The sequence below is a fragment of the Marmota monax genome, unplaced genomic scaffold (assembly GCF_021218885.2).
Source record: "Marmota monax isolate L192 unplaced genomic scaffold, Marmota_monax_Labrador192_F-V1.1 WCK01_AAM20220418_F8-fsc00080, whole genome shotgun sequence".
NCBI lineage: Eukaryota > Metazoa > Chordata > Mammalia > Rodentia > Sciuridae > Marmota > Marmota monax.
In genome coordinates, this window is record NW_026694750.1 from 419812 (window position 1) to 446722 (window position 26911).

Below are 26911 nucleotides of genomic sequence, written 5' to 3' on the forward strand. Positions count from 1 at the left end.
GCTGGTCTTGAACTTGTGATCATCCTGCCTCAGTCTCTCCTGTCTCCAAGATTACAAGCAAGCACCACCACACCTAACTGGCAAAACCTAAATTCTAAAAAATATAAATTCTCAGTACAGTGTTATAATGCTTTACTGAATGAATAATAACCCTGAGAATGAAAGAAGAGGTCCTCAGACTTTTTTATTTTTTCCCCAGTTCTGGTCATCAAACCCAGGGCCTGGAGAGTATCACAGACATCCTATCACAGACATCTTTTAAAATTGTAACTCTCAAACTGGTTGAACACAACCATGTTAAAAAGGAAAAACAAAAGACTGATCACCACTCTACACCAATAAAATCTCTACACCAATAAAATTAATATTTAGGGGAATAATTGAACATTAATTTTCTAACAACTCTTTAAAAGGCTGAAAATTGCCATTTGAAAATCTGTCTTCTGAGAAACCCGTCCTTTATAGACATAGTTGACTTCTAAAGATGACCTCTAAAGTCTAAAATAGAATTAAATATAAACTATGTCTATAAACAAAAAATACACGCTATGTGTCAGTATTCATCATCAACAACACTCTGAGACTGAAGTCATTCCAGAACTCTTAGAGCTACATGGAAGCTTAGAGATGAGCTAACTCAGTGCCCTGGTTATTTATATAGAAAAACTGACGCATGAGACAAAGTGACCAGCTGCGGGCACACAAGTGGCAGCGACCCAGCACCAGAATCATCCCAACCACACCACTGAGCTCATGAGGAGCCACTACAACACTGGATTCAACGAAAATGGATATAAATCAGGACTCCTCATAGCCCGATCTGCCCAGTTTTACCAAAGAAGGTAAAATTTTCTTAATCTTTTCTTCATTGTTTAGCCAACAAGAATTTTAAACAGCAAGTGATCACAACAAACCCTGGAGAGAGAAAGGACGGGGTGTTTACTTGAAAGCCTGGAAGATGAGGGCTTCCTCCCCACTCGTGGTGAACCGCTCCCTGTAGAGCTCGCCGTGGGAGGTGAGGTCGCTCAGAGACAGACTCCCGATGCTTCCCTGTAAGGCCAGGTCTCCCTCTAGGGATGTTAAAATGAGAGAATGTTGTCACATGCCATCTTGCTGCACATCTCCAATATGTTTGGGACAAAAACTAATGGACACGTTTTAATCAAACTAAGCACAGAAGCCAATTTTCAATATCCCAAAACACCCTCCAATCTTTCAGAGTCACCATGCCAAAGGCCAAAGGGAACTGAAAGGATACAGCAACACCACACAGCGACGTGGGGAAAGAAAGCAAATGCATATACAATTCAAAAGACAAAACATTTACAAATGCCGCCAGAAACACATTCTGAGATTAGACCACTTGTTAAAATTACTGACACATCAAAAGGTCTATAAATCATACTGCGAATGAAAGAAAAAAGGAAGAAGTGTCAGATATGTATTGGCTATTCAAGCAACATTCAGCAGGTTTTAGGGAGATTTAATAAAAGAACAAAATTAATGAGGTCACAGACACTGGTGACCCAGATGTGAAGCTAATCAGATGTGACAGGAGTGAAAAAGCCCCTGGAGGGTGGGATTCACACAAGTGGCTGGAATGTGACCCTGAAACGATCCTTCTTAACACTGTGCAAGAATGTTCTGAGCTGTGGCTGCCATAAAACAAAACTCACCATCACAATCACGATATCATTACCACCCACTCCAGCAAACAAGGTGGACACACCCAGCATGCCAGTCAGTTTCCGATGAAACCAAAGGCACATATTTTTATTATATTTATTTTTATAAATACATTTATATATTTTACTTTTATGTATTTTTTTATTCAGAACTCTTCTAGGAAGGTTTTCTAAAATAATCTACACCATGCTGGAAACCTCAGTTTCAGTTCTTTCCTTCCCCAAATGACATTCTTACTTTTAGCAATGTCAACATTTGAGCTTTGTGGTCTTCAATACTGAATTACATGTTCTTTATAGAAGAAATAGTATTTTAATTCACAGTTTATAAATCCTCACCATTTAGAACGTGATATCGTTCATCATTTGTGTTCAAGGAAGACTCTCACCCCACAAAAATCCCATTACAAAGAATGCTGGCTTTACTACAATATCCTCCTGCATACAGAAGTTCCTGAATGCTAACAAGGAAACGAGTCAAACTCTGCACACTGTGATTTGAGAAGGCCACTAAGAAGGACTGGGTAGGACTTTCAGAAAAGTGAGGAGGAGAATGGCAATTACGTCAATCACTAAGCCAGGACAAGAAGAGGTTTGCAATTAAACCACACAATGAACTGTTATAAAGTTGCCATGAGTCCAAAAATACTGTATGTATGCCATTTTCATAACTGACTTATTATTCCTCTTTACTTTCTAAGAAGTAAAGTGATTTTAAAATAAACCAACAAAATTTAAAAAAAAAACAAGCACAAAAAAGAGGCCCTCTCAGTAGCTCTACTTATTTAAGACTATAAACAAATGAACATATCTCCTGGTTTCCCAGAGACAGCCCTTTTATATGTTTGTTTTCCAAGTCCAATTATTAATAATACCCCCATTTTACCCTCAAAAATTTCCCAACCTAAACAAGAAAATTACACCAGTCACTCTAGAAATTGTTAAAAACACAGGTAGATGCCAAGGCCCATTCCCAACCTACAGAATCAGATTCTTGGGATGGAGATATTGGGAAAGGGAGAGAGAGGAGGTTATGCCAAACTCCTGCATTTTGTTTTTGTTTTTTTGTGGGGGTGCTGGGGATTGAACTCAGGGGCACTCAACCACTGAGCCACATTTCCAGCCCTATTTTGTATTTTATTTAGAGACAGGGTCTCACTGAGTTGCTTAGCACCTCGTTTTTGCTGAGGCTGGCTCTAAACTCGCAATCCTCCTGCCTTAGACTCCAGAGCCACTGGGATTACAGGCGTGTGCCCCCATGCCCAGCAGACACCTGCATTTTTAACAAGCTATCTAGATGACTCTGATACAAAAGCTACCAAAAGGTATGGCCAGACTAAGTCTCACAATCAAACTGCTGATCCACACCTCACTTAGCATGTGCACACAATCTGATTTGTGTTGGGATATTCAAACACTTACCAGACGTTGCAAGTTTGATTTTCCCCACTTACCAATCATTTCCAGATGTGCTACTAATTTGGACACATTGGCTTTAGCGAGCTCACTGGTGGTTTTATTCAGCACAAGAGAGAGTGAATGAACCTAGAAACATACAAGATAAAGCAAGGCAAATGTTACTGGCAGAAAAGGGGGTCTTTCAGGGAAATGGCAGAACAGAATCAAGGAAGATTCAGAAAGGCTTGGGAAATATGAAGGTAAAGCTTTTCAAGGTGCCAATTTCCCTTCCGCTTTGTTAACCCCGTCCCATGATGGTCTGATGATAAAGCCAACCAGAAAGGAACTCAACCAGTGGTCGGAACTCCAGGTTCTGGTGTCGTTTCTGAGCTTGCCTCATCTATTCTGCTAGTGAAATGTTGCACATTATAAAACTACTTTTCCCATTTTGATATTCATTATTAATATTATGCAATTCGATAATAACTCAAACAGATCCATGAAGTGGTCTCATCTAAGATATTTGTCAGGGCAAAATGAAAATGATTTAGAATCCTGCCTAATGCCTTTGAATGTATTTTTATGGAAGACTGACCAATCAGGACTCACCTAGGAACCACAAAGACTCTGCTTTCCTAGGGACAACAACAAACTGAAGAAAAGCAAAATCCTCTGTCTTTAGAAAAGCATTATTTGTAACAAGTTCTGTAATATAATACTGTAATTATAACTACTAAAAGGACTTATGTGGCTAGGATTTATTGAGTCAGGTTCTCAACCACCTCTGTGCTCAGAGGCATTGAGTGGAGAGAAGGAATGAGAGGAGGAGAAAGAGCCCATCATTCAACTATCACTCCCTCCCACTCAGCTTCCAGATGGCAGAGACCATGCTTGGTCAGCCCTGTAAGTGCAATACCTACCACAAAGTAGGTGCTCAGTGAACATCTGGTGAAAGAATGAGTGGGAGGAAAAAAAAGATAAGAAAAGAAGGAAAATAGGAGTAGGGGAAGAAGGAAAAATAGTTACAGGTGGAGGCAGAGAAAAATGGAGCAGATTATCACAGCTGGGCAATGCCTGTCCGTGGGTATGCTCCAGTTCTGCACAGTATGATTTTTGACAGAGACTACAGAAGGATCCCAAGGCATCGAGATGAGACCATCATAGAGGGGTAAAATAAGAAAATCCCTAATTATTTAATCATCAAAGGAACACATAAATGCTCTAAAAATGCTCTGTATGGAGGAGCCTGGCCATCGCCACCTGAACCCACTGATGGCATAAATCTTTTGTGTCTAAAAGAGACGCCCTGTGGCTGTGGGCCTCCTGCCTGATGTAACAGCAGACACCAGGCGCCACCTCAAGGGGTTCTCCCCAGGGAGCCGAAACTGACTCTCCAGCACTAACTTTCATTTCTAAATATGGGGGATAAACAAAGTCAACCAGCAAAACCAACAAACAGACAAACCTAGGATGCTGGACAGCCATGAGGCACTAGCCCAGATTCTCTAGCAAGTCAAGGTAGGGGCATAAGAAGGCAGTGGGGGGCTGGTTTACCTTAAGTAAAAGAGATCTGTGTTCGGGAATGGGGGGTTGTTTGTTTGTTGTTTTATGGTTTTGTTTTCATTTTTGAGACAGGTCTTGCTAAGTTGTCCAGGTTGGCTTCAAACACCCTCCTCCCATCTCAGCTTCCTGAGCTGGGATTACCGGCTCACTCCATCATACTTGGCTTATATAAAAAAAATTTAAGAAACAATGACAGAAAATGTAACATGTGAACCTTCTTGGATCCTGATTCAAAAAATTCCTATGTCATTTTATTGAACTATCCTCATTTGCAGCTGAGAAAACTTTGGCTCAGAAAGGCACAGCTTTCCACGGAATTACAGACCAAAAGAAAAGCATGATACTTCCTAAACCATTCACTCCTCTCCAGTTCACCAACACAAGGGCATTTTTTTTTTTTTGACATTCAATAAGTGTTGGCAATTTTTATTTCCATTATATAAAAAATAAAATGTTTGAATACAAATAGAAGACTAGAAGACAACAAGAATAGTAACAGTATTAGTAAAAATGATTGGATTATGAGGGTTTTTTAAAATCTCATTCTGTGATTTAAAAAAAAAAAATTATAGGGCTAGAAGGAAGCTCAGTGGTGGAGCACTTACCTAGCATGCACAAGGTCCTAGGATCAAAAAAAATTTTTTTCTATTATAAACATATTTTAATTTTATAATCAGGAAAGAAAAACCAATGTTTTATTTAAAGCTGAAAATTTCTGTTAATATTTCTAACATTTTATAAAACATCTTTTGTTGACATTCTACTAATGATACCACCCAATAATGTCCCAATCTTTTCTTCTTGTGAAGACACTTTATATATCTTTTTGACTTCAGAAATATTCGTTATTTCAGGAAGATTTTTCAGAGAAATCTGGTCACCTTCTACTTGAGATATTAGGTATTTTTGATTTACTTGTTTTTCTCCCTCTTCAACGTAAACAATTAAAATTGAAGTATTATCTGCTGAGATACCAAATTTTTTCAAAGCCTCTGAAATATTGTTGTTTGGGGAAAGGTTGAAAATAATTTCAGTAGACAGAGTTCTCGTCTTCATTTTTCCCAGTTTGTAGAGGTGAACTGCTTTATTTGCTGCCACAAGTATCTGAAAAGGATCAACAATCACTGAAGGATTTATCAATGCACCATCAATGGTGCCTTCCATGGCCTTTTTTCTCAAGTCTCCAGCATTTTTTACATCTTTAAATAACAGAAGAGTCACTCTGCATTCAGGAAATAGGTCCAGCTGATATGTTAACTGCATTTCAAACAGGATTGTATGCACAAAACCAACTGGTCCTGGTCCAACTGGAAAGATCTCCCCCTCGGAAACACAAGGGCATTTTTGAAACAATCAGGGAACTCTGAGCATGGACTGGGAGGAATTACATAATACAAGGTATTTTTGGTAATTTAGTTCAATATGACAATGAATACTGAAGTATGTTGAGGTAAAATGGCATACTATTTGGAATTTGCTTTAAAATCCTTCAGTGAAGAAGAAGAAAAAGAACAAAGTAAATGTGATTCATTGAAGTACTGGGCATATGGTGATTCGTTATACTATTTTCGCTGAGATATACTTGCCATTTTTCACAATACAAATGTTTTTCAAAAATTCTTATTTTCAAAAAGTACACTGTTAAGGGACATTTATCTAGTCCTGTTTTCTTGCAGGAACAGCCATATCAATCTCTGCAGAGCCTCCTGGGAGGAGTCCCCCACCCGGCCCTAGTCCCACACCATTCACCACTGACACCACAGGCACCACAAGAAGGAAGGGACAGGGCAAACATGAAGTTCCAACAGAAGAAAAGGCTCCACCCTTTCCATTCATCTTGACAAATAAGCCAAGGCCCGGGACCTCAGCACTGACCATGCCAGGCAAAAGCTTCCCATCCCTGTGCGCTCCACACACACAGCAGACAGGCTAAAATTCAAATATGGTCTATTTCAAAGTTTCAGAAAAATATCTGAGTACCAGCAGGTGCAGTGGCGCAAGCCTGTAATCCCAGCGGCTCAGGAGGCTGAGGCAGGAGGATCTCAAGTTCAAAGCTAGCCTCAGCAACTTAGCAAGGCCCTCAGCAACTCAGTGAGACCCTGTCTCTAAATAAAACAGAAAAAAGGACTAGGGATGTGGCTCAGTGGTTAAGTGCCTGCAGGGTCAATCCCTGGTACCAAAAAAAAAAAAAAAAAAAAATCTGAGTACTAAGGACAAGTCACAAGCATGACAATTCCCATGACAGTAAAGACTAGCAGCAACCATAGCAGCAACCACTCACTGAATGCTTGCTGTATGCCACGTGCCACCGAAGGCCTTACCTGTGTTTTCACTGAGTGCTCAGAGACCCTGTGACATAGGCACCACCCAACAGCCCCATTTAATGACAGAAAAACGGAGAGAAAAGGGGCTAAGTGACTTGCCCACATCTACACAGCTGGGGGGGTCACAGTGAAGTGCCAGGATTAAAGCCAAGCAGTAGACTTCCCTCACCTCATTCCTGAATAGCGGCTCTACTGTGGCCCCCCATGGAAGCAAACACCATCCTGAGAGAAGGGGGCGGGAGGTAAGGGTAAAAGCTGCACTGGAAAGTTGCTGCCTGGACTAGACGCTGTGCTAAGGCCCTTGCGTACACCATGTCACTTCACTCTCGCAGATGACGGAAAAAGAGGAAACCCAGGACACAGAGCAAAGTGGTTCCCTGAATGAAAGCCCACAGGCAAGACAAGCTGTTTGAACTGCAGGTTCTCCCCGCCTCCACCTGGGACTTACACCAAAACCTTTCCTGAAACACTAACATCTCCCCTTTTGTACCAGACACCCAAAAGACCACATGGCTCTGCTGCCAACAAGAGCTATCTTCCAGAATAAAGGCAAATGCTCACATTTAAATAAACCCAAATTCATTTTGGAACTTCAAGGCATCGAAGGGAACTGATACCTTGAGATCCAGCTTGGTGTTCACGGGATCCTGAAGCTCGGGTGCTGTGAAGGCACTGGACTCTACCTTGACGTTCTGCAGAACATCCTCAGGCGGCAACTTCATTGCATGGTTGTCTGCAGTGGAGCCAATTCCAAAAAAATCTAAGATCACGACCCAGGTTTGCAATGTGATCAGAACATCCAAGCAGTTAAAATCAACGTCAATGCTCCGGTTGACTCGATTGTAAATGGAAGAAAATTCTGGATGTTTCTTATCCACCAAGAATATATTGATGTGGACCAAGGAATCATCAAATTTACTCTTTCCTGTAACTACCTTGGGCTCATCTATGGTCGGAGAAGGAGGTGGGGTCAAGGGATAGTCCTTGTCTTGAACTTCCTTTTGTTTCTTCCTGGAGACGGAGGTGGGTCTCTGATACAACTGAAAGACGTTAGGAGCTTCCTCCATGTGGGAAGGGAGAGAGCGTGGCATATCAGGGTACTCCACATTGGATACTGAAGGGCAAGACTGGGAAAGGTACTCTTTCTGTGCTAAGCTAGATGGCTTGGGAGCACCTCGGGACACCATCAGGTTCTTGTACTTGGAATCTGGATTTTTCTCCAGTAAGTCCTCCATTAGCAGGGAACGCAGAGCAATCTGAATGGACAAGGTCTGAGGATGGTCTTTACTGAATTCCACCTCAAAGTCCTGAAACCTTAAGCTCACAAGACCTTGGGCCCCCAAAGTGAGATCTCCACTTAGCTGAACTTGAAGCTCTGATATACAAAAGTTGGCTTGAATCTGAGTGAAAGCTTTAGCTTCTCTCACAGACAAGGACTTCTGAGAGGTGCTGGAAAGACTGGAGTGGCTGAACAGCCCGTTCTCCTTCCTCTCCAGGGAAGGCTCTCCGCAGGTACTGAGGGCAGGCACAGGAGAGTTGGGGCAAGAGGAGGAGGCAGCACTGGCTGGAAACTTATTCAGATCTTCACTGTACACAAGGTTGTCCAGCGTCTGTAAAACCTGCTCATATACGTGCTTGGCTAACACCACCTGCATTCAAAGGGAAAAATCAGTTACTCCCCTACTATTATTAACTGCACTCAGCTACCTATCCATGTCCACAATTTGGGGCTTCCCTTGAGGTTTTAGGTTAGTTGATAAGACTCTCACCATCATTTTTTTTTTGCTATCCTTAACTCTTTCTGCCCCACTTTTGTTCACAAGGCCCTTTCCAGCATCACACAGAAAAATCTGCATATTCAATAAGTGCTGACTGCATGCCCAAATCAGAAAAGTCGGATTAAAATTTAGATGATACCAAGGAACTCTCATTAATTTTGTAAGGTATGATAATACCACTACAGTTACATAAAGCACACCTAGTTTGTAGACACATTCCAAAAATACAGGAATAAAAATGGTATGAAATCAGGTCTTTGTTCATGTACATGTATGTTGAGCACGTCAAAGTTGCTGGTATTCAAATCCTTGCTCAAGATGGGCACAGTGGTGCACACCTGTAATCCCAGCAACTTGGGAGGCTGAGGCGGAAGGATCACAAGTTCAAGGACAGTCTCAGAAACTTAGGAAGACTCTATCTCAAAAAAGGGCTGTGGATATAGCTCAATGGTAAAGCACCACTGGGTTCTATCCCCAGTACCAGAAAAAAAAAGAAAAAGGAAAAGAAGAGTTAGTGATATAGCTCAGCAGTTTCAGACAGGGCAAGACTAATTCTCCCTTGAAAGATCTGTCAACGGCACAGATAATCACATCATTTTATAAGCTGGGCCAAGTATGTCAAAAGTGTGACAAGAATTATATCTTCCTGGGAAGAGACTCTGATTTTTTTAAGCAAAAATTTCCCTGCTCCCGAATGGCAATGAATGAAGATTCTGCCTTCTTCCTCTGCACAACCTCCCTCTGAGCCACACAAAGAAGGCTAACAAGAATGCTGTCCAGTGATTAAACATGATAAAATTATTCCATGTTTATTGGAACAATAGCATTAATGATATTTCCTTGAAATCATATTTTCCATCTACATTTAATAAACATAAATATATAGCATTATAATCTAAGTATAATAGATTTATACTGCATAAATATAAAATAAATAGAGGCTGAGTATTTAAAATCCCAAATATCCCTGAAATCTGAAACTTTCTGAAAGCCGATAAAATGCTCAAAATGTTTCAGACTTTACAGCATTTCAGATTTCAGAGATTATGAATAGGGATGCTCAATCAATAAAAGTCTTCACAAAGGGGCCGGGGTTATGCGAGCACTTGCCTAGAACATATGAGGTACTGGGTTCAATCCTTAACACCAAATACAAAAAATAATCCAATAAAATAAAGGGATGCTATCCATCTACAACTACAAAAAAAAAAAAAAAATTTAAGACTACATAAATATTCCAAAATCTAAAAAACTCTGAAATCTGAAACACTTCCGGTCCCAAGCATCTCAGGGAAGGGACATTTTAGCTGCCCTAGTCTGAAAATCAGTTGAACAAATTACCTGAACTGGATTGACGAACTTTCCTTCAATCTTCATGATGCTAGAGGTCCCCAGGTCATCTGGACTAAGAGAGAAGGTCAGTTCAGACTCTCTCTCAATAGGGATCTTTTCCAGTTTAAACTGAATGGTGGTGTTGTTCAGGATGTGAAAAGCTGACAGAAGGGAGGAAATGACAGACTATTAACACTAATCTTACATTATTATTGCTGATTAAGTGTGGAGTGTATAAAATACAGCCCATGAGTTATTCTTAGACTTGAAGGGCAGGTCAGCCTAGCATCAAGGGGTATATGACCAAAAGCAAACTTTGATGACTATCCCAAGGCCAAACTGGGAGAAGAGATAAAAGGTAAGATTACAGGAAAAAAAAGAAAAAATTCATGACATGCTTTATTTGGCAGCTTTAAAATATGACGTGATAAACATACTCATCCAGTCCAGGAGACTACATTAAGCTTCTCTTTGCCTTCCAAGCTGATTTTTCAAACCACATTGCTCATCCTTACCTAGCATTCAGATATAGATGGATCCCTTTTCTTGGGCCTAAATCAGAATCAAGGTCAACAGAGGATCTAAGTAAACAACTTTTATCCCAAACAGAGAAAGAAATCTTTCAGTATGTATGTACCAGAAGCAGTGAATTAACATCTGAAAATCATAGAAGGATAAGTTTTCAAAGTCTTCATTTCTTCACCAACAAAACCATGCTCTAGAGCCCACATGATTTTTTTAGATGCCAAGACTAACAGATTGAGCAGGACATGGTGGCACATGCCTATAATCCCAGAGACTCGGGAGGCTGAAACAGGAGGATCTCCAAAAGCCAGCCTCAGCAATGGGGAGGTGATTAGCAACTCAGTGAGACCCTGTCTCTAAATAAAATACGAAACAGGAGGCTGGAGCTGGGGCTCAGAGGTAGCACACTTGCCTGGCATGTATGAGGCACTGGTTCAACAACTAAAAGATTTTTTAAAAAATACAAAATTGGGCTGGGGATGTGGCTCAGTGGTCAAGTGTCCCTGAGTTCAATCCCCAGTACCCTAAAAAAAAAAAAAGATTGGGGGTTTGACTCTGCAGTAGGGCATCCCCTGGGTTCAATCCCTGGTACCTTAAAAAAAAAAAAAAGACTAAAAGATTGAAAAGATTGAACTGATGGCACTAGCTGATTAGAGTTAGAACACAAATTCAAAATCCATTCCTCACACCCTCTTCCATCCAACCCATTATAGGGCATGGCAGAATACTAGAATATTCTGTATAACATCCACCAACTATGTTTCACATTCTATTTATGCTAATCCCTTGAGCTATCATGAGCTAAAACATGTATCTAGGAAAAAGCTACAGTTTAGAAAATTTGACCAAATTAAACAACACTAACCAAATCCATCCACTGAAGCATCTCTACAACTGAGCAACCACGCAATTTCCAAAAGAGAACACGTTTAGTAAGTCTTATTTTGGGCTGGGGCTCAGTGGTGGAGCGCTTATCTAGCAAGTGTGAAGCACTGGGTTTGATCCTCAGTACCACATGAAAATAAACAAATTTTTAAAAATAAAGTTAAAAAAAATCCTTGTTTTGCTAAAAATGGTATCAAATGGAAAAAGATGAAAATATACCAACGTACTACGAAGCATTCTGTCAAAATTTTATCATGATTTCTAAAATATTAACTGGGGACAATTCCAGAAGAAAATGTTTTTGTTGCTGTTTTTAGTGAAATACTACACAAGCTGGGTTTTGAACCTTTAAACAAAATTAAACAGAAACTTATGCCCCTTACCTTGACCTCTATGCAGAGATTCAAAGAAATCATGTCGGGTGAAATGCGCTTCCTCTTGACTGTTGGCACTGGCCGAGCCAGAGGGTGGACAAAACGTCCGATTTACTTCAGCCCCAGCACCTTCTCTGCCCGCCAGTTGGGTGCAATTCAAAGAATACAGTTTAATGTCTTTGATTTCCACCTGCAGACGGTCACTTCTGGACTCGTCATCTCCTGCCACAAAATTCTGGATGAATATCTGTCCCAGGTGTCCTACCAACAACTCGGGACTCCCCGGCTTCCGGGGGATAGAAACAACTGGAGATTCAATGTAGATGTTCAGGATTAGCTTTACGGTGTCGGAATGACAAGAAGTGAGGCCAAACCCATATATTTCACTTTCCTCTAAGATAAAGGGTTCCCGGGACTTCTTTGGAGTCTCAAAGAGGGACACCATCTCACTGTACTCAGCAGTCTTGGTAGCTAACACTGTGGTGACTTTGGTGGCTGCACTTTTCAGCATACTTCGAAAATTCTCTTCCAGTTCATCCATGGATAATGTCAGCTCCTTCAGGAATTTGGCAGAGTGATTATAATGTAGGGAAGCCATCTTCAGGTTGAGGAAACACTCCTGTTTAGATTTCTCAACAAACGTGAAACTCAACGCTTCAGTAAGGGCTGCATCTTCCATTCTGACAAACACCGATTCAAAGTAGCCAATGTCACTGACAATATTTTCATAGCCTGCAGAATTCCCAATGCTGACAACATACTGGTTCTTAACATTATCTTGAGTCAAATCCATAAGCTGCAAACAGCCAAGAGAACCGTTCACATCAAATGTGCTCCCCATAGAGACATTAACTTTGGTGCCACCTACACTTGCAGTCGCGATTTTCCTACCATGCTTCTCTCCGTTTGCCATCCCCACTGTCCGGAGGAGCAGTAAGTTAAGTCTGTGGATCTCCACTGCAACCTCGGTATTTTGTTCATATGTAGATTGGTAAGTCCCTTGTTCTCTAAAGCTTCTTTCAAAATCAGTCATTAAAGGCTGAGGGCTCAAATCATCTTTCTCCTTGGGGAAGGATTTTTGAAGAAAACCAATCAGCTCCACAATTGTCTCTGGATTTAGGATAATATCCAAATTATTCACCTGTAATGAAATCACCTGAAGAGTGCTGTCTAAGTTCATTGAGGGGCACTCTGAACTCACAAACTGATATTCCAACTTAATGAGAGACTCTTGTTCTTTGGTGAGAACTTTGTCAAGTGAAACACTAGTTGCAGATCGGTCATTCAGGGTGGTTACATCAGTTAAGGAAGCCACATTAGGTCCAGAGACAGGAGATTGTGCCCTGCTATCCCGGAGGCTTCCTGTTGGAATATCAAAACTTAAGTTCTTATGTGAAGCCATCAAAAGGTCAAAATCAGCACCATAGGTCTGCATGGTGTCCACCAGGAGCAAACCATGAACAGTGAGTGAGACTTCAGCATCATAAGGCCTCTTCACAAAGTGAGCATTGGTACCAAATACCTTGAGCACAGAAATGTACCTGCCGTTGCTCTCAACACCAAGCTGCATGCAGTTAACCTTAAACTCAGCCAGGAGCAGCTGCGATTCCACCAGAACCTCCCGGGTATGCTGCTCCAGCATCACAATGCTCTGGGTCAGGTTCATTACCGAGTCCTGCAAACTTCCCCGCTGTCCTTCTTGGGGGAAAATCTTCTCTTTAATCTGAGTATCACATGTCTTCATTTCTGGGGTGGTAAGGAGAGCAAAGCAATTCTTTAGAGCAGATATCTTATCCTCATTGATGTGGATTTTTAAGTCTGGTAAGTTGCCTGAAAGCACGGCCCCTGGGTACTTGGGATCTGAAGTATAAATCAGTCGCCGTTCTAGCTGCAGATGAACATTGAACTTCTCCACCACGTGGGTCGGTCCCACATCGATATCCTGGACATGCTTCCAGTTGTCCTTCACTCGCCCAACCATGATCTGGAGGTCCATAAATGACAGCGCGTACCTCTCGTACATCTTTGTGTTCATCAAATGTGCCTGAAGCTGCTCCTCGCTGATTTCCACTCCAGGAAAAGGAGGTGTTTTCTCTCCATTGCTGCTGCTTGTCTCAGGAGGTGGGGTGTTGGGAGGTGTGGCGAGAGGGGTCTTGTACTCATCATCACTGAACTGATTCTCCTCAGAGGCTGACCCGTCCCCACTTGTCCTTTTGGAGTCATCTGCAGAGAAAAGAGAGAAGACTCAAAGAGTACCTGCTATTTTCTTCCTCCATCCTTTACTATAATGATAATGATGAAGAGCAGAGATTCAGCCAACCCCAACATTTAAACAATGGAGGACACTCCAAGCGTAACATTCTGTATTGTCATTAGTAGCCATGTGAACTTGGCTACTAATGTGAAAGTGTGAACTCCACAAGAGAAAACGCATGACTATGAGGACAGCTGGAGAGCAGCTGAGGCCCGGTGTGTGGGGTGCAGCACCTTCCCAGTCTCGGGCAGCATGGCCCGTCCTATCACCTATCACCTATCACCTATCACTCTGTGCTTGTCTGGCTTTTCCCCCCCGTCTTGGCTTGTTCATTTTGTTTCCCCCACTAGAATACCCTGAGGGAAGGGAGGCGTCGGGCATCACACTCAGCAACAACTCTAGAGCCCAGATCCAGGCCTGGTGAGCAGAAACTGCTGAGGGTATGACATTCCCCGGGCACACCCGGGATCCTCTCTACAGCCAAGTAGCACTGAGACAGCCACGGAGCGCGGGGCTCAATCACGTGCCCTGTTCCACATTACGTTTCCTCAGTTCAGGTAGGTGCTATATGCAGCTCAGCCACCCTTCCATTCAGGCCTAATGCCCTTTTAAAATTCCCCTTTGCACCCAACTTCCCCTCCTCTTCACGCCCCCTGCCCTCTTCTCCTTCAGGTCTACTCAGTGAAACTGAGGTTGGAATGGGCTGATCTGCTCAATGCCACCCGCTTTACCCTGTGAGCCCTCATTCTTCCCTCCCACCTCAATACACTCAGATCTAATGAAATTACCTTCCAGGTGTCTCTTTTTATATGCTACTAACAAATAGGTTAAAACCCTATTCCTGAAAGTAAGCACTGGGAGACAATGTTTATTAAAATACACAATGTCACATAGAAACACAAATAAAAACCACAATATGACACTACTTCACAACTACAAAAACAACAGTCACAGTGATGACAGAGTGCAGACACCAGCAAGCTCAGCTGCTGGTGGCAATGTGACGCTGCAGCTGCTGCTGAGAAGTCCATAGCTCCTCAAAATACTAAAGAGACTTGCACAGGACCCAGCAACTCCACTCCCAGGTATGTGCCTGGAGAACTGGAAACATGGTTTTCTACACAAAAATCTGTATATGAACATTTGCGTGTGAATATTCATTGAGTGCTATTCATAACAGTCAAAAGGTGGACAATCCCAAAGTCTAACAAAGAAGGGTAAATAAACTGCAGTATATCTATACAAGGGACTATTATTCAGTCAAAAAAGAAATGAAGCACGAACATATACTATAACATGGATGGACCTTGAAAATGTTATGCTAAATTAAAAGCCAGATATAAAGGGTTGCATATTGTATTTCACTCACATGAAATGTTTAGAACAGACGAACCCACAGAGACAGAAAAAAAACTAGTGACTGCCAGAAGCTGGGGAGGAAGAATTTAAGAGACAATGACCACTAATGAGTTTGTAGTTTCACTGGGGAAAGGAAAATGATCTGGAACTAAACAGTAGTGAGAGTTGCACAAATTCACCAACACGACCAAAATAACTATAGATTTTTTAAAGTGAATTACATCAAGGTACAGCTATTATTTTAAAATTCACAGTTGAACTGGGATATTTAAACATGTTATATGCACTACTGTGAAGCAAACATGTTACATGCACTACTGTGAAGCAAACACGTTACATGCACTACTGTGAAGCTTGCTTTGTTCAGCAGACAGAGCAGCCCACCAAGACCTGTCTCCCCACTTCACACTGGCAATGTACCTTGGGAATTTGTCAACAGCATTCTTCCCAGATCCACAACAACTAACACGGGATTCTTGAACTTGAAGTCATCAGGGAATATCACCTGAGGGGCAGAAATGTCTAGCCGCACAGTCCACCGTTTACTTTCCTCCTGTGAAAATGAAACAAACCTCTGTTGTGTCGTGGCTGTGACTGTGAACTGAGGGCTGCTCAGTGCTGGCGGTACTCCCGAAGCCCTGCCCAGGGTTGAGTGACATGGTCTCTCTGGGATTCTAGCAGAAAGTCTATGATAAAGCCCATGAAAGCCTGAGGCCTGGAGACACCACCATGGCCAATATCTGAGGTGGAGAGAAAAAACCTATAAATTACTGATAATCGTACTTGCATTGATGATCCACAGGTTAAGAAAGATTTTGTTTCTAATCTGCAGAGCTTAGCACTTTAAACTATTACAGAAATTTGAAATTCAAATAAATGTAGAAATCCACAAAAAAAATTGGGGGAGGGGGTTATTGGGGACTAAACTCAGGGGCTCAACCACTGAGTCACATCTCAGCCTTATTTTGTATTTTTTTAAGAGACAGGGTCTCACCAAGTTGCTTAGTACCTTACTTTTGCTGAGGCTGGCTTTGAACACAGGATCCTCCTGCCTCAGCCTAAGATTACAGGCATGTGCCACCGCGCCCAGCTTACCAAAAAGTTCTATTTATTCACAGACATTGGTAATCATGAACTTCGTGCCAAAATAACTTGAGGAAAAACGTAAGTTTTGATGTTCAAAATACAAATAACACACTGATTCATGAATTTGTAAACTGTTCTTCTTCGCAACTAAAAGCAGCCTCAATTATATGCATATGGTAGAAGCTAACTGATACAAATGTTACCAGAAACAACTATCTTTTGTCTAAGATAACAAGAGGACACTAATTGTTATAATTTGTGTTGAAACACACAAGACACATGCAAGAAACAGGACTAATTCTCTGTCTAATACACCAGGACATCTGTTTGGAACATGGGGCTCCCTTTCCACCTGCAGCATGTACACCACACAAGAGAAGCCACTCCCTTTCCAACTACTCCACCTACTGCTGCCTCTTGGAGGTGCACCACCACAGCACGCTGTGAGAAACAAACCCCTCCTGGACTGTTGAGCTATTTCCTGGCTCCACCTGTCCATGGTGTCCTCTTATCAGCTGGTCACTCAGTGACCACAGATGGTGACAAAGTAATCATCATAGCCTGAGATAGAATCCAGCTTTTTACTTCTGGGGTAAACAAAAAGAGTGCTTAAGTATTCAGAGATCACAGGACAAGGACAAGGGCAAGTCCTGAAAATGCTCCCAGAGCCATACGGAAGAAACTCTATCTAGTTACAGTGGTTTTTTTTTTTTTTTTTTTAATTAATTAAACTTTGACTGTCAAAGACATGAGATTTCTATTTTATGCCAGCTGACAAGGACTTCATATTTTCAGTTCACTTAATCAGTACAACTGATTACAGTAGATAATGAACTTGTCAAAAGAAACTTGCCCAGGGCTGGAGGCTCAGTGGGAGAACACTCGCCTCACATGGCCCTGGGTTCCGTCCCAGCACTGAAAAAAAAGAAAAAAGAAAAACTTGTTCCTTCCCCTATCCCCAGTGTTATGTGAGGCCACTTACAATGAAATCCCCCACCAGCAAGCGGTCAAGGGTCTGTCGGATCTCTGCCTTGGTCTGCATCTTCAGCTTGTTGTACTGTCTGCGGGCAGCTTCAGCAACTCTGAGCTCAAGTTCAGACTGATAACCAAAACCTACAAGATTGGAAACACATAGCACACTCAGAATTTCCAAATGGTTGGGTGGACAGACAAGAAATTCCACCAGAGCTAAAATACAATCAGTAACAAAAGCAGCTCCCTGGGGCTGGGGTGATGGCTCAGTGGCAGAGCACTTGCCTCGCCCGTGCGAGGCACTGGCTTCGATCCTTAGCACCACATAAAAATAAATAAATAAAGGTATTGTGTCCATCTGCAAGTAAAAAAAAAAAAAAAAAACCACAGCTCCCTGCTCTGCCATGACCTGTGTGACACAGGATAACAGGCATGTGGTAGAGGTGGGCTCCGGAGTGCCAGGGGTGGGGAGGTATATGAGGGAAGGTACCTATGCTACAGAATTTCTTGAAGCTTTTTCTGAAAACTATATTTCAAAATCCTTACAAAGCAAGACATAAGAAATTACACAGGAAGAAAAAAGTATAATTTAGAGGGAAATGCCTTCTTTACTGTCAGTGAGAACAAAGAAGATACTACATTCATGGCTACTGCTTACATGAAAAAAATCTCAAAAATTGGGCAAAATCTACAAAAATGTCACTGTTATAAAGGAGAGAGGGATTATGTTTCATCACCCACTCCCTGTCAAAAAGAGGGCTCTTTCCATGTCACTGTCTTAAGTCATGTGGGGGAGCAGAGGGAGGCCTAACAAATCAATGACAATATTTAGAACTTCGCAGCCTACAATGCAGCACCCAGCAAGTGAAGGAGGCTACAGACTCTGTGACCTGGAAGGAAGTTCTTGAACATTCCTCCTCATCCCTGATCTAGAACATCCTGGGGAGCCAAGGAAAGTGCCAGCATAAGAGAATGAGAAGAATGAAAAACTTCATGTCAAAGGGAGGCAAACAGAAAGTATGTATGATGTTGATTTCTCTGGAAAAGAGACTGTCCAAGGACACGCACGCATCCAGTTTCTAAGGCTGACCCCACCCATGCCCTCCACAGGCCTTACAGACCACCACAAGCCATGTGAACATCCAACCTTGCCCACAGCACCAGCACTGACAAGAAAGATGTTTTTTAAAAGTAACATAAGATCAAACAAACAAAAAAGTTAACCTGAGGTATGAACCTTTCCCTTGTAGAAAAAGTCTGCTACTTTTTTAATAGCCTGGGGATTATATATGATGTTCAAGGGCCTTGTGCTGACATTCAGCCGCCTCTCAAAATGACTGTGCACTGGATTTCTCTCATACAGCATCTCAAAAACTGGGTCATCTGGGTCTGCAGCTGTAAGAGAGAAGAGAAGAAAGAAAATGGAACATAGCAAAACAATCACCATATTCTAAATAGACCTGTGAGGTACTGGGGTGGGGGGATGTTTTCTAAATTATTTTCCAATCAGTTCACAATTATGCACATTTTAAAAACAGAATCTGGTCTAGGGGGGTAAATCAGTGGTAGAACAGCACTTGCCTAGCATCTGCAAGTGAGTTCCATCCCCAGAGCTGCAAAAAGGGGGGGAAAATCCTATAAAAACAGAGAGGGGCTGGGGTTGTGGCTCAGCGACAGAGCGTCCGCCTGGCTCCTGTAATGGTAACCAGACTCTGTGGCTCGCAAGGTTGGCCTAGTTACACCAAGGTTAATAGTCGTTAAAAAAAATAAATAAATAATAAAGGTATTGTGTCCGCCTACAACTAAAAATATTTTTAAAAAAACAAGAGTCCCACCCAAGAGTGCCAGGAGGCCTCCACGCCAAACACTCACCTACACAGCAAAGCACTCTCCCCCAAATTAAGCACTCCCTCTTTTACTTCTGATCAAAGACAACTGATCTGTAATAATGACATTTTTAAGCCGTGGTTTTAGGAACATATGACAGTTTACCAGGGTACTGATCACTTCTGTCTGCAGATGTGGTCTGAAGACCAAAAGACTGTGAGACTCTGCCAACTTCTTTTTGCTGTAAAACACACATACAAAAAGCTTCAGTGCCAGGGCGAGAGGGGACAATTCACTGCAGACACACATACAGCTGACTCACTGCATCACTGCCCCCAGCACAACTGAGTCAAAACTCACTTCACACAGGGTTACCGAATACTTGCAGACTTGTTTAGGTTTTTTTAAAACCTAGTAAGACCAAGTCTGTCCATTTTCAAAGACAGTGTGCTACTTACTGCCAGTCTTGACTGGCAGTCAAGAACAGTAAGTGGTTGCTAAATGACATTGAACGTGCATAACTTTTCCAAAGGAAGAATGTTTTCCCACCCTCTCTACAACTATCCCCTCACCTCCCAAAAAGAATTATGAACAGGTTACGACGGCTAAATATTCAGTTACCCAGGCCATATTTTTGTCAAATATCTCGTAGTTAATACAGTATATTGTATATAAAAAATTACACATATATGGAAAACTTGAGGTGGTTTTCTTCTGGAGTCCTGAAAAGATGAGATTGCCTACCGATGAATACGTGAATACATGAAAATGACTGCCAGATACAGAGGCAATTTGAACACTAATTCTGAAATGCAGAAAATAGTGGTGCTCATGGCATTTTCTTCCAAAACAGAGCAAACTATTCCACGGTGTTTACAACGTAGGAAGGGAGAACATGCAGTCTCACCAACATTTTCTCTCTAAAAGATTGGAGAAATTGACCTGGCCCAGCCTATCAGTCTGAAGATACCCAAATGTCAGAATGAATCAGGTTAACATCATTCATCATTTGCCTAAAACAGACCACAATTCACCACCACCCAAGATGATAAGCCAGGCCACTGTGGTACCTACTGGATTAGGGAAGACCAGAAGAGGAAACATGGTTCCTTCCGTAGCCAGGTCTCGGAGAAACAATCCGCCCAACCGGACTAAAAGCAAGGAAGAATTTCTTCGAGGAAGAGATTCTGCTAGAAGTTTTACATCTACAAAAGATAAGTATGAGAGCTGGGTTGTGGCTCAGTGGTAGAACGCTTGTCTAGCATGTGTGAGGCACTGGGTTCAAACTTCAGCATCACATAAATAAATAAAATAAAGGTACTGTATTTTAAAAAAAAAAAGATGAATATGAACTGACATCATGCTGTGATAGCCTAACATGTTTCTAAAAATGTTAAATATATTACGAAGTACTTTTAGATACCATGAGCTATTTGTCCATGAAATTAGAACCAAGAAGAGGGGGGAAAAAAGGGGGGGTTCTATTCTACCTATGTATCTATAAATACACAAGAACTGTTAGAAGTTTCCCAGAAGAACAACTTTTAAACTGAGTCTTTATAATTAAGTTCAAGCAATCTGCTAGTACATGCTAAGTGTATGACAGTTCAGCTCTCAAGATTATGAAGTCAAATTGTGGCTTTTTTTTCCCACCCTTCTTGAACTACTGAGGCATCTCAGATAAGTTGCTGTTTCATGAACTGAAAAATCAGAAAAAACAGTCAAAAATCAGAAAAAAACAAAATAAAAAAAAACAGTCAAATAAAATTGGTCCTAATCATGCACAGATTCTATATGTACACATTCATCTACTCCTGCAAATAAATTTGTAATCTCAAAATCAATACTCGTGGCACTTTCTTGGTCATTCAGACATAGAGCAGCAGAAAGTTTGAGTCACCCAATTAATGTGCACATCCCCAGCTGAGTTCAAACAAGACAGTGCTCTGCCTCCTTGTGTTAGTTCTCACAGGTGAACAAGTGTCCTTTACCTGGCCTACTTAGAGAGCTGTTTTTTCACATTTTTTGGTGTTTTACTTTTTTCAAGGCTTTGTTATTTAAAATGACCAAGTGGGGCTACGAATGAGGCTCAGGGGTAGAGTGCTTGCCTAATAGGCACGAGGTCCTGGGTTCCTCCGCCAGCAGCGCAAAAAATAAATAAAATAAAATGGCCAGGGTGGTGCTGATGTGCTGCTAGCACATCCCTAAGCCTTCTGGAGGCTGGCGTGCACTTTACAGAGGAAAGACATCCTTCAGATCAGCTTCACCTGGCATGGGTGGCAGTGCTGCAGGCTATGAATTCAATGTTACTGAATCAACAACAGATATATATTAAATAAGATGTTTTTAAACACAAACTCACCTTTGGAAAAAAAAAAGGGGGGTATGTTCTGATGGGCTGACAAATGCCATGATCAGAGGCTGGCAGGAACCTAACCTGTATGCCCCCCCGCTAGAGGCAATGGCTCAGCCAGTGTGTGGCAAGGTTCTAGTTCATAACTACCTCAAATGAAGAGAACCAACTGGACATTCCCCCCCACCTTTTGAGAGAGACGGTAGCGGCTGGTTCTTTGAGGCAGTACCTGAAAACTCGAGCTGCATGAACGCACTTTCACTCATCTGAGGATCTCCCTGCTCCATGTGCAGCAGGGTCACTGTGCCTCGCTGCAACTGCAGATTCAATTTAGCAAAGACGTGATCTCGCTTCGTATACGTGTTCATGCATGAGGCATCCGCAGTGGGGTCAAAAAACTCCTCGGTGCCTAAGTGGTAAGGGAGAACAGGTAAGAAAAAGTATGGGACAAAAACCATACAGCCAGGCACGCTGACCACAGTAATGATGACCCTACTGTTTCCGTTTTTTAAAGAACAGGTGACTATTTAGTGTGCTAACATAAAACAACCCTGTTTTATCAACTTATCATCACAACAGGTAGCACAGGACTCACCACATTAAGGCTATCCAGTGAATGGTCTGTGTCTGGGTTTTGCAGGACAGTGGCCACTTAACTACATGTGGCTTATGTGGCTGGTACAATTAAGAAAGTGGATTTTTATACAAATGGCCAACAAATATGAAAAATGCTTACCATCATTAACAATTAGGGAAATGCAAAGCAAAACTACACTGAGATTTCATCTCACACCAGTCAGAATGGCAGTCATCAAGAATACAAACAATAATAATGCTGGAGAGGATGTGGAGAAGAAACAACTTTACACTGTTGGTGGGACTGTAAATCAGTGCAACCACTGTGGAAATTAGTATGGAGGCTTCTCAAAAGACTAGACATGGGAGTGGGGTTGGCTCAGTGGTGGAGCATTTGCCTTGCATGCAGTGAGGCACTGGGTTCGATTCTTAGCACCACATATAAATAAAACAAAGGTATGCCGACAACTAAAAAACAATTTTTTAAAAAGACTAGGCATGGAACCACCATATGACCCAGCTATTCCACTCCTCAGTATTTATCCTGAAGAACTAAAGTCATCACACCACAGTGATACACACTCACCCATGTTTATAGCAGTGCAATACACAATAGCCAAACTATGCAACCAGCCTAGGTATCCACAAATGGATGAACGGATAAAGAAAATGTGGTATATATACACCGTGGAGTTTTATTCACCCATAAAAAAAATGAAATTATGTAATTTTCAGGAAAATGGATGGAACTAGAGACTCCCATGTTAAATTAAATAAGTCAACTCAGAAAGTTAAGGGTCTTATGTTTTTTTCTTATAAGCGGAAGCTACAGAGAAGAGAAAGGTGGGAGAGGATCTCCTAAAAATCAAAAGGAGATCAGTAGAGGAAAAGGACCAAAGGGTGAGAAGCAGGGAGGGATGGGGAAAGGGCTGGGGAATGATACTGGCCAAATGACACTGTTATCTTGCATGCATGTACAAATATGAAACAACAAATTCTACTGTTAGGTCTAACTATAATGCAGCAATAAGAAAAAAGGTAGAGAAAAGTAAAAAACAAAGAAACTGGATTTTTAGCCAGACACGGTGATACATGCCTGTAATCCCAGCAGCTCAGGCGGAGGAGTCAGGGCAGGAGGGCCACAAATTCAAGGCCAACCTTAGCAACTTAGCAAGACCCTGTCTCAAAAAAAAAAAAAAGTGGGGAAAAAGTGGGGGTGGAGGGGATCTGGGGATGTGATTCAATAGTTAAGCAACCCTGGGTTCAATTCCCAGTGCCAAAAAAAAGGAAACGATTATTTATAATAATTATTGGTATTATAGGCACATGCCTACAATCCCAGAAACCTGAGGCAGGATGATCACATGTTCAACTCAAGGCTAGACTCAGGAACTTAGCAAAGCCCTCAGCAACTTAGTGAGGTCCTAAGCAACACAATGAGACACTGTCTCAAAATAAAAAGAGCCAGGTGCAGTGGCGCATGCCTATAATCCCAGCATCTCAGGAGGCTGAGGCAGGAGAATCGAGAGTTCAAAGCCAGTCTCAGCAATGGTGAGGCACTAAGCAACTCAGTAAGACCCTGTCTCTAAATAAAATACAAAATAGGACTGGGATGTGGCTCAGTGGTCAAGTGCCTCTAGTTCAATCCCTGGTATGAAAAATAAATAAATAAATAAAATTAAAATATAAAAAGGACTGAGGATGCAGCTCAGTGGTAAAGTGTCTGGTTTCAATCCCCAGCACTATAAGAAAAATAAATTAATTAATAAGCAAAAATTAAAATTATAATAATTTTTAAAAAGGGTAATGATATGCTCAGTGTTACAGTGCCCCTGGGAGTAATCCCCAGTACTGAAAAAAAGAAAAACTATATTTTTACTTATATTTAACTTTAACCTAAATAATCATTAGTGGCTATGGCTCCCAGACTGGACAGCAAGACCTAAAGAGAACTTTTGGGCTGCTAGTCAAGCTTTGGAGTTTCAAAATTTGTGAACATGCTCAAATTTAGCTCTCTGACAAAAGTCGCTGCTCAGATCTATTCAAAACTGTGCCAACATCCTTGTTCAGCATGGAGTAGCAATGGAGTCACTCCCAAAACATGTATTCTCTCTGCCTCTATGAACATGAAACAGACAGTTTTCCAAATGTCTCCTTTGGTTGAATTTGAAAATAACCAAGGGCCACTGCACAAATAATGAGCCCATTTTTATGAACCAAGCACCTCCTCTCCCTGTGGCCAGGGTGAGACCGGCCAGTTCCCAGCATACCCAGGATCTCCTCGGGGGTCCACTGCTCCTGCTGCTCTGCCGGCAGTCCTTCCACCGCTCTCCCCTCCGGGTTCTGCTGCCCATACCAGCCACCCCAACCAGGAAACCAGGACTGAAGGTACTGCAGCATCCCACTGCCTCCGCTGGCATCTGGGTCCCCAGGAGAGCTTCCTGGAGAATCAAACTGAGGCTCTCGGAGACTCTGTAGAAAATCACAAGCAGCACATGTGAGTCCCGAGATAGACACAAGCTGTGATACACCACTGTTTTACCATTTGTCCCAGAAAGAACAAGCGCACATCAAAACTGAAGCACTCCAGAGTGTCTTGGCGGGGCTGGGGCTAGGGCTCAGTGGCAGAGCACTTGGCTAGCCCATATAAGGCGCTAGGTTTGATCCTCAGAACCACATAAAAATAAATAAATAAAATAAAAGTATTGTAGCCATCTACAACTAAAAAACTATTTTAAAAAGAGAGTGACAGCTCTGAACAAATGTTCTCCACAGCTCATCTCACCTCTGCTAGTTCCTCTTGCTTATAAAAGCGATCATGAACCAGCTCACGCAGGATCTTCAGTTCCTCGAAGCTCTGTTCCTCCTCTATCCGACACATTTCCTCCTGTTTGGGCGAGAGCAAAAGCAAACCCTAGACACTGTAGCTCCGGAGAAACTGGACACCTTCACAAATCACTACAGTGCCTCAAAGAAATCCATTGGCTGAGATGTGTGCACTGAAAGCCAAGAAACAGACAAGCAGCTGGTTCGGTGTGACCGCTGTCTACAGGTTCAACAGATTTCCCCATCATCAACAGATTCTCCTTGGTCTCAAATACTCCACTAACAAGTTTCACAGCTTCTGGGGCTGATGGCAGCAGAGAGGACACAAACAACCGTCCTTGGTTTCCAGAAGGTCACCGCACGTGCACTGCCCTGCGCAGAACCCTGACGCAGTCACGAAGCGCAACACAGAGGAATGCACGGGCACCAGCCTGTCCTGTGGTCTATGAGCAAGGACATGGTCATTGTAACTTGTCACATACAAGTACAGCAAAGAGACAGGGCAGCTAGCTGCATACCAAGTCAAAAAAGAAAGTAGATTGAGCTATCCTAAACTGTTTCTTCTACTCCACTATTAAGAGACCATCCGTGTTTTAGCCTGCCCATCTCAGTGGTAATTCAGATTTTTCTCTTCCTCCATGTTTTTGCCTGTGCCTTTGAGAAAACATCCAAAACAAAATGTCTGGTTTATCCCATCTTTTGTAAGTTTCCTATGTTAAAAGCCATGTCTGACACTGATGAAGAAAATATTAACCACATAAGGGGCCGTGACCTCAGGGTGCTGACAGAAGGGGTGAGAATCCCTAGGGATTCAGTACCCCCACTGGACACCATGCAGTGGGTGCTGAAGGGAAAGGGATATTCCTTTTTACTTGGAAGAATTCTCTAAAAAAATGGTTAGTTAAAGAGACATTACCTGAGTCAAATATTGGAAAGGGCCTAAACTGGTACTACAAAAAGTCATGCTCACAAAAGCAAAACAATTCAAGGAACAAAGCAATTCCACTGCCTTCTAGGGGGTGACAGGTAGAGAGACCACAGACGGGGTGGGGGGGTCCCCTGCCAGGATTCCAGCAGGGGAGGCTCTGGGGTCTCCAGCCCACCGGTAATTCAAATGTGAACTTGCCTTCACAACTTATGGCCCCCATTCTGCCTCGCCTCCACCACCAAAAATACCCAAGGTAATCAAGCCACTGGATTATGGGAAATGTAGGCCAAGTCCACAGGGACTAGTTTCAGACCATAGAAGAAAAGATTTAGGCCTCAGATCAGGCTTTGAAGAGATGCAGGTAACCACATAAAAGGCTCCCTGAGTCCTCACAGAGAGCTGGAGGAGGATGGGAGGGGACACAAAGGCCTGGCAGGACTGTGGCCATCTCTTCCTCCTCCTACCCTCGGCTCTCCTCAGGCAACAGAAAGTGAGGGTGCATCTGGCCAAGGCGAGTTTGGAGGCCTTCCAAAAACTTCTCACTCTATTAAAACCCACTCTTCTCTGTGAAATGATGCCCCTTGGCAATAGACTGTTTATTTCCTCACACATCCCATCTCCTTAGGCCTTCAAGAGAATCTGCTTGTCCTCTGAATGAAAACAAGAAACACAAGACAACAGTCCACTCACCTTGTCTTCTGCAGATAGTAGGCCTCCTTTTAACTTGCTGAAATATTTGTCAGTATAAAACACAGCATCATGGGCGCGGTGCAACAAGAAGTCCCAGGTGCAGCGTTTCCTCTGCTCTCTGATCTCATACAAGTTAGCATTCAGAGCAAAATACCACCACTCTCGGCAGCTGCAAC

At 42.3% G+C, this 26911-nt stretch overlaps 2 protein-coding genes across 10 annotated transcripts in view; both read right to left on the bottom strand.

The window, feature by feature from the left end:
- The window catches only part of Vps13d (vacuolar protein sorting 13 homolog D), a 243360-nt gene that overhangs the window by 187258 nt on the left and 29191 nt on the right, over positions 1–26911 (bottom strand). For 8 of the 9 annotated variants that reach the window (XM_058572649.1, XM_058572650.1, XM_046424684.2 and 5 more), the window contains 14 exons: positions 26736–26904; positions 25077–25178; positions 24562–24763; positions 21945–22124; positions 20437–20567; positions 19528–19603; positions 18760–18930; positions 17546–17676; positions 15898–16030; positions 11874–14087; positions 10090–10241; positions 7588–8619; positions 3140–3230; positions 944–1070 (listed from right to left, as the gene is read on the bottom strand). In XM_058572649.1, coding sequence (XP_058428632.1) covers positions 944–1070; positions 3140–3230; positions 7588–8619; positions 10090–10241; positions 11874–14087; positions 15898–16030; positions 17546–17676; positions 18760–18930; positions 19528–19603; positions 20437–20567; positions 21945–22124; positions 24562–24763; positions 25077–25178; positions 26736–26904 — 4911 coding nt within the window. Of the gene's footprint in view, positions 1–943; positions 1071–3139; positions 3231–7587; positions 8620–10089; positions 10242–11873; positions 14088–15897; positions 16031–17545; positions 17677–18759; positions 18931–19527; positions 19604–20436; positions 20568–21944; positions 22125–24561; positions 24764–25076; positions 25179–26735; positions 26905–26911 lie in introns of those variants that run through there. The other variant, XM_058572652.1, reaches the window with a different exon arrangement.
- Positions 5320–6351, bottom strand: LOC124079247 (EKC/KEOPS complex subunit TPRKB-like). The gene has a single exon (XM_046424687.2). The coding sequence runs from the start codon at positions 5907–5909 to the stop codon at positions 5382–5384; it is 528 nt and encodes a 175-aa protein (XP_046280643.1). The 5' UTR covers positions 5910–6351; the 3' UTR covers positions 5320–5381.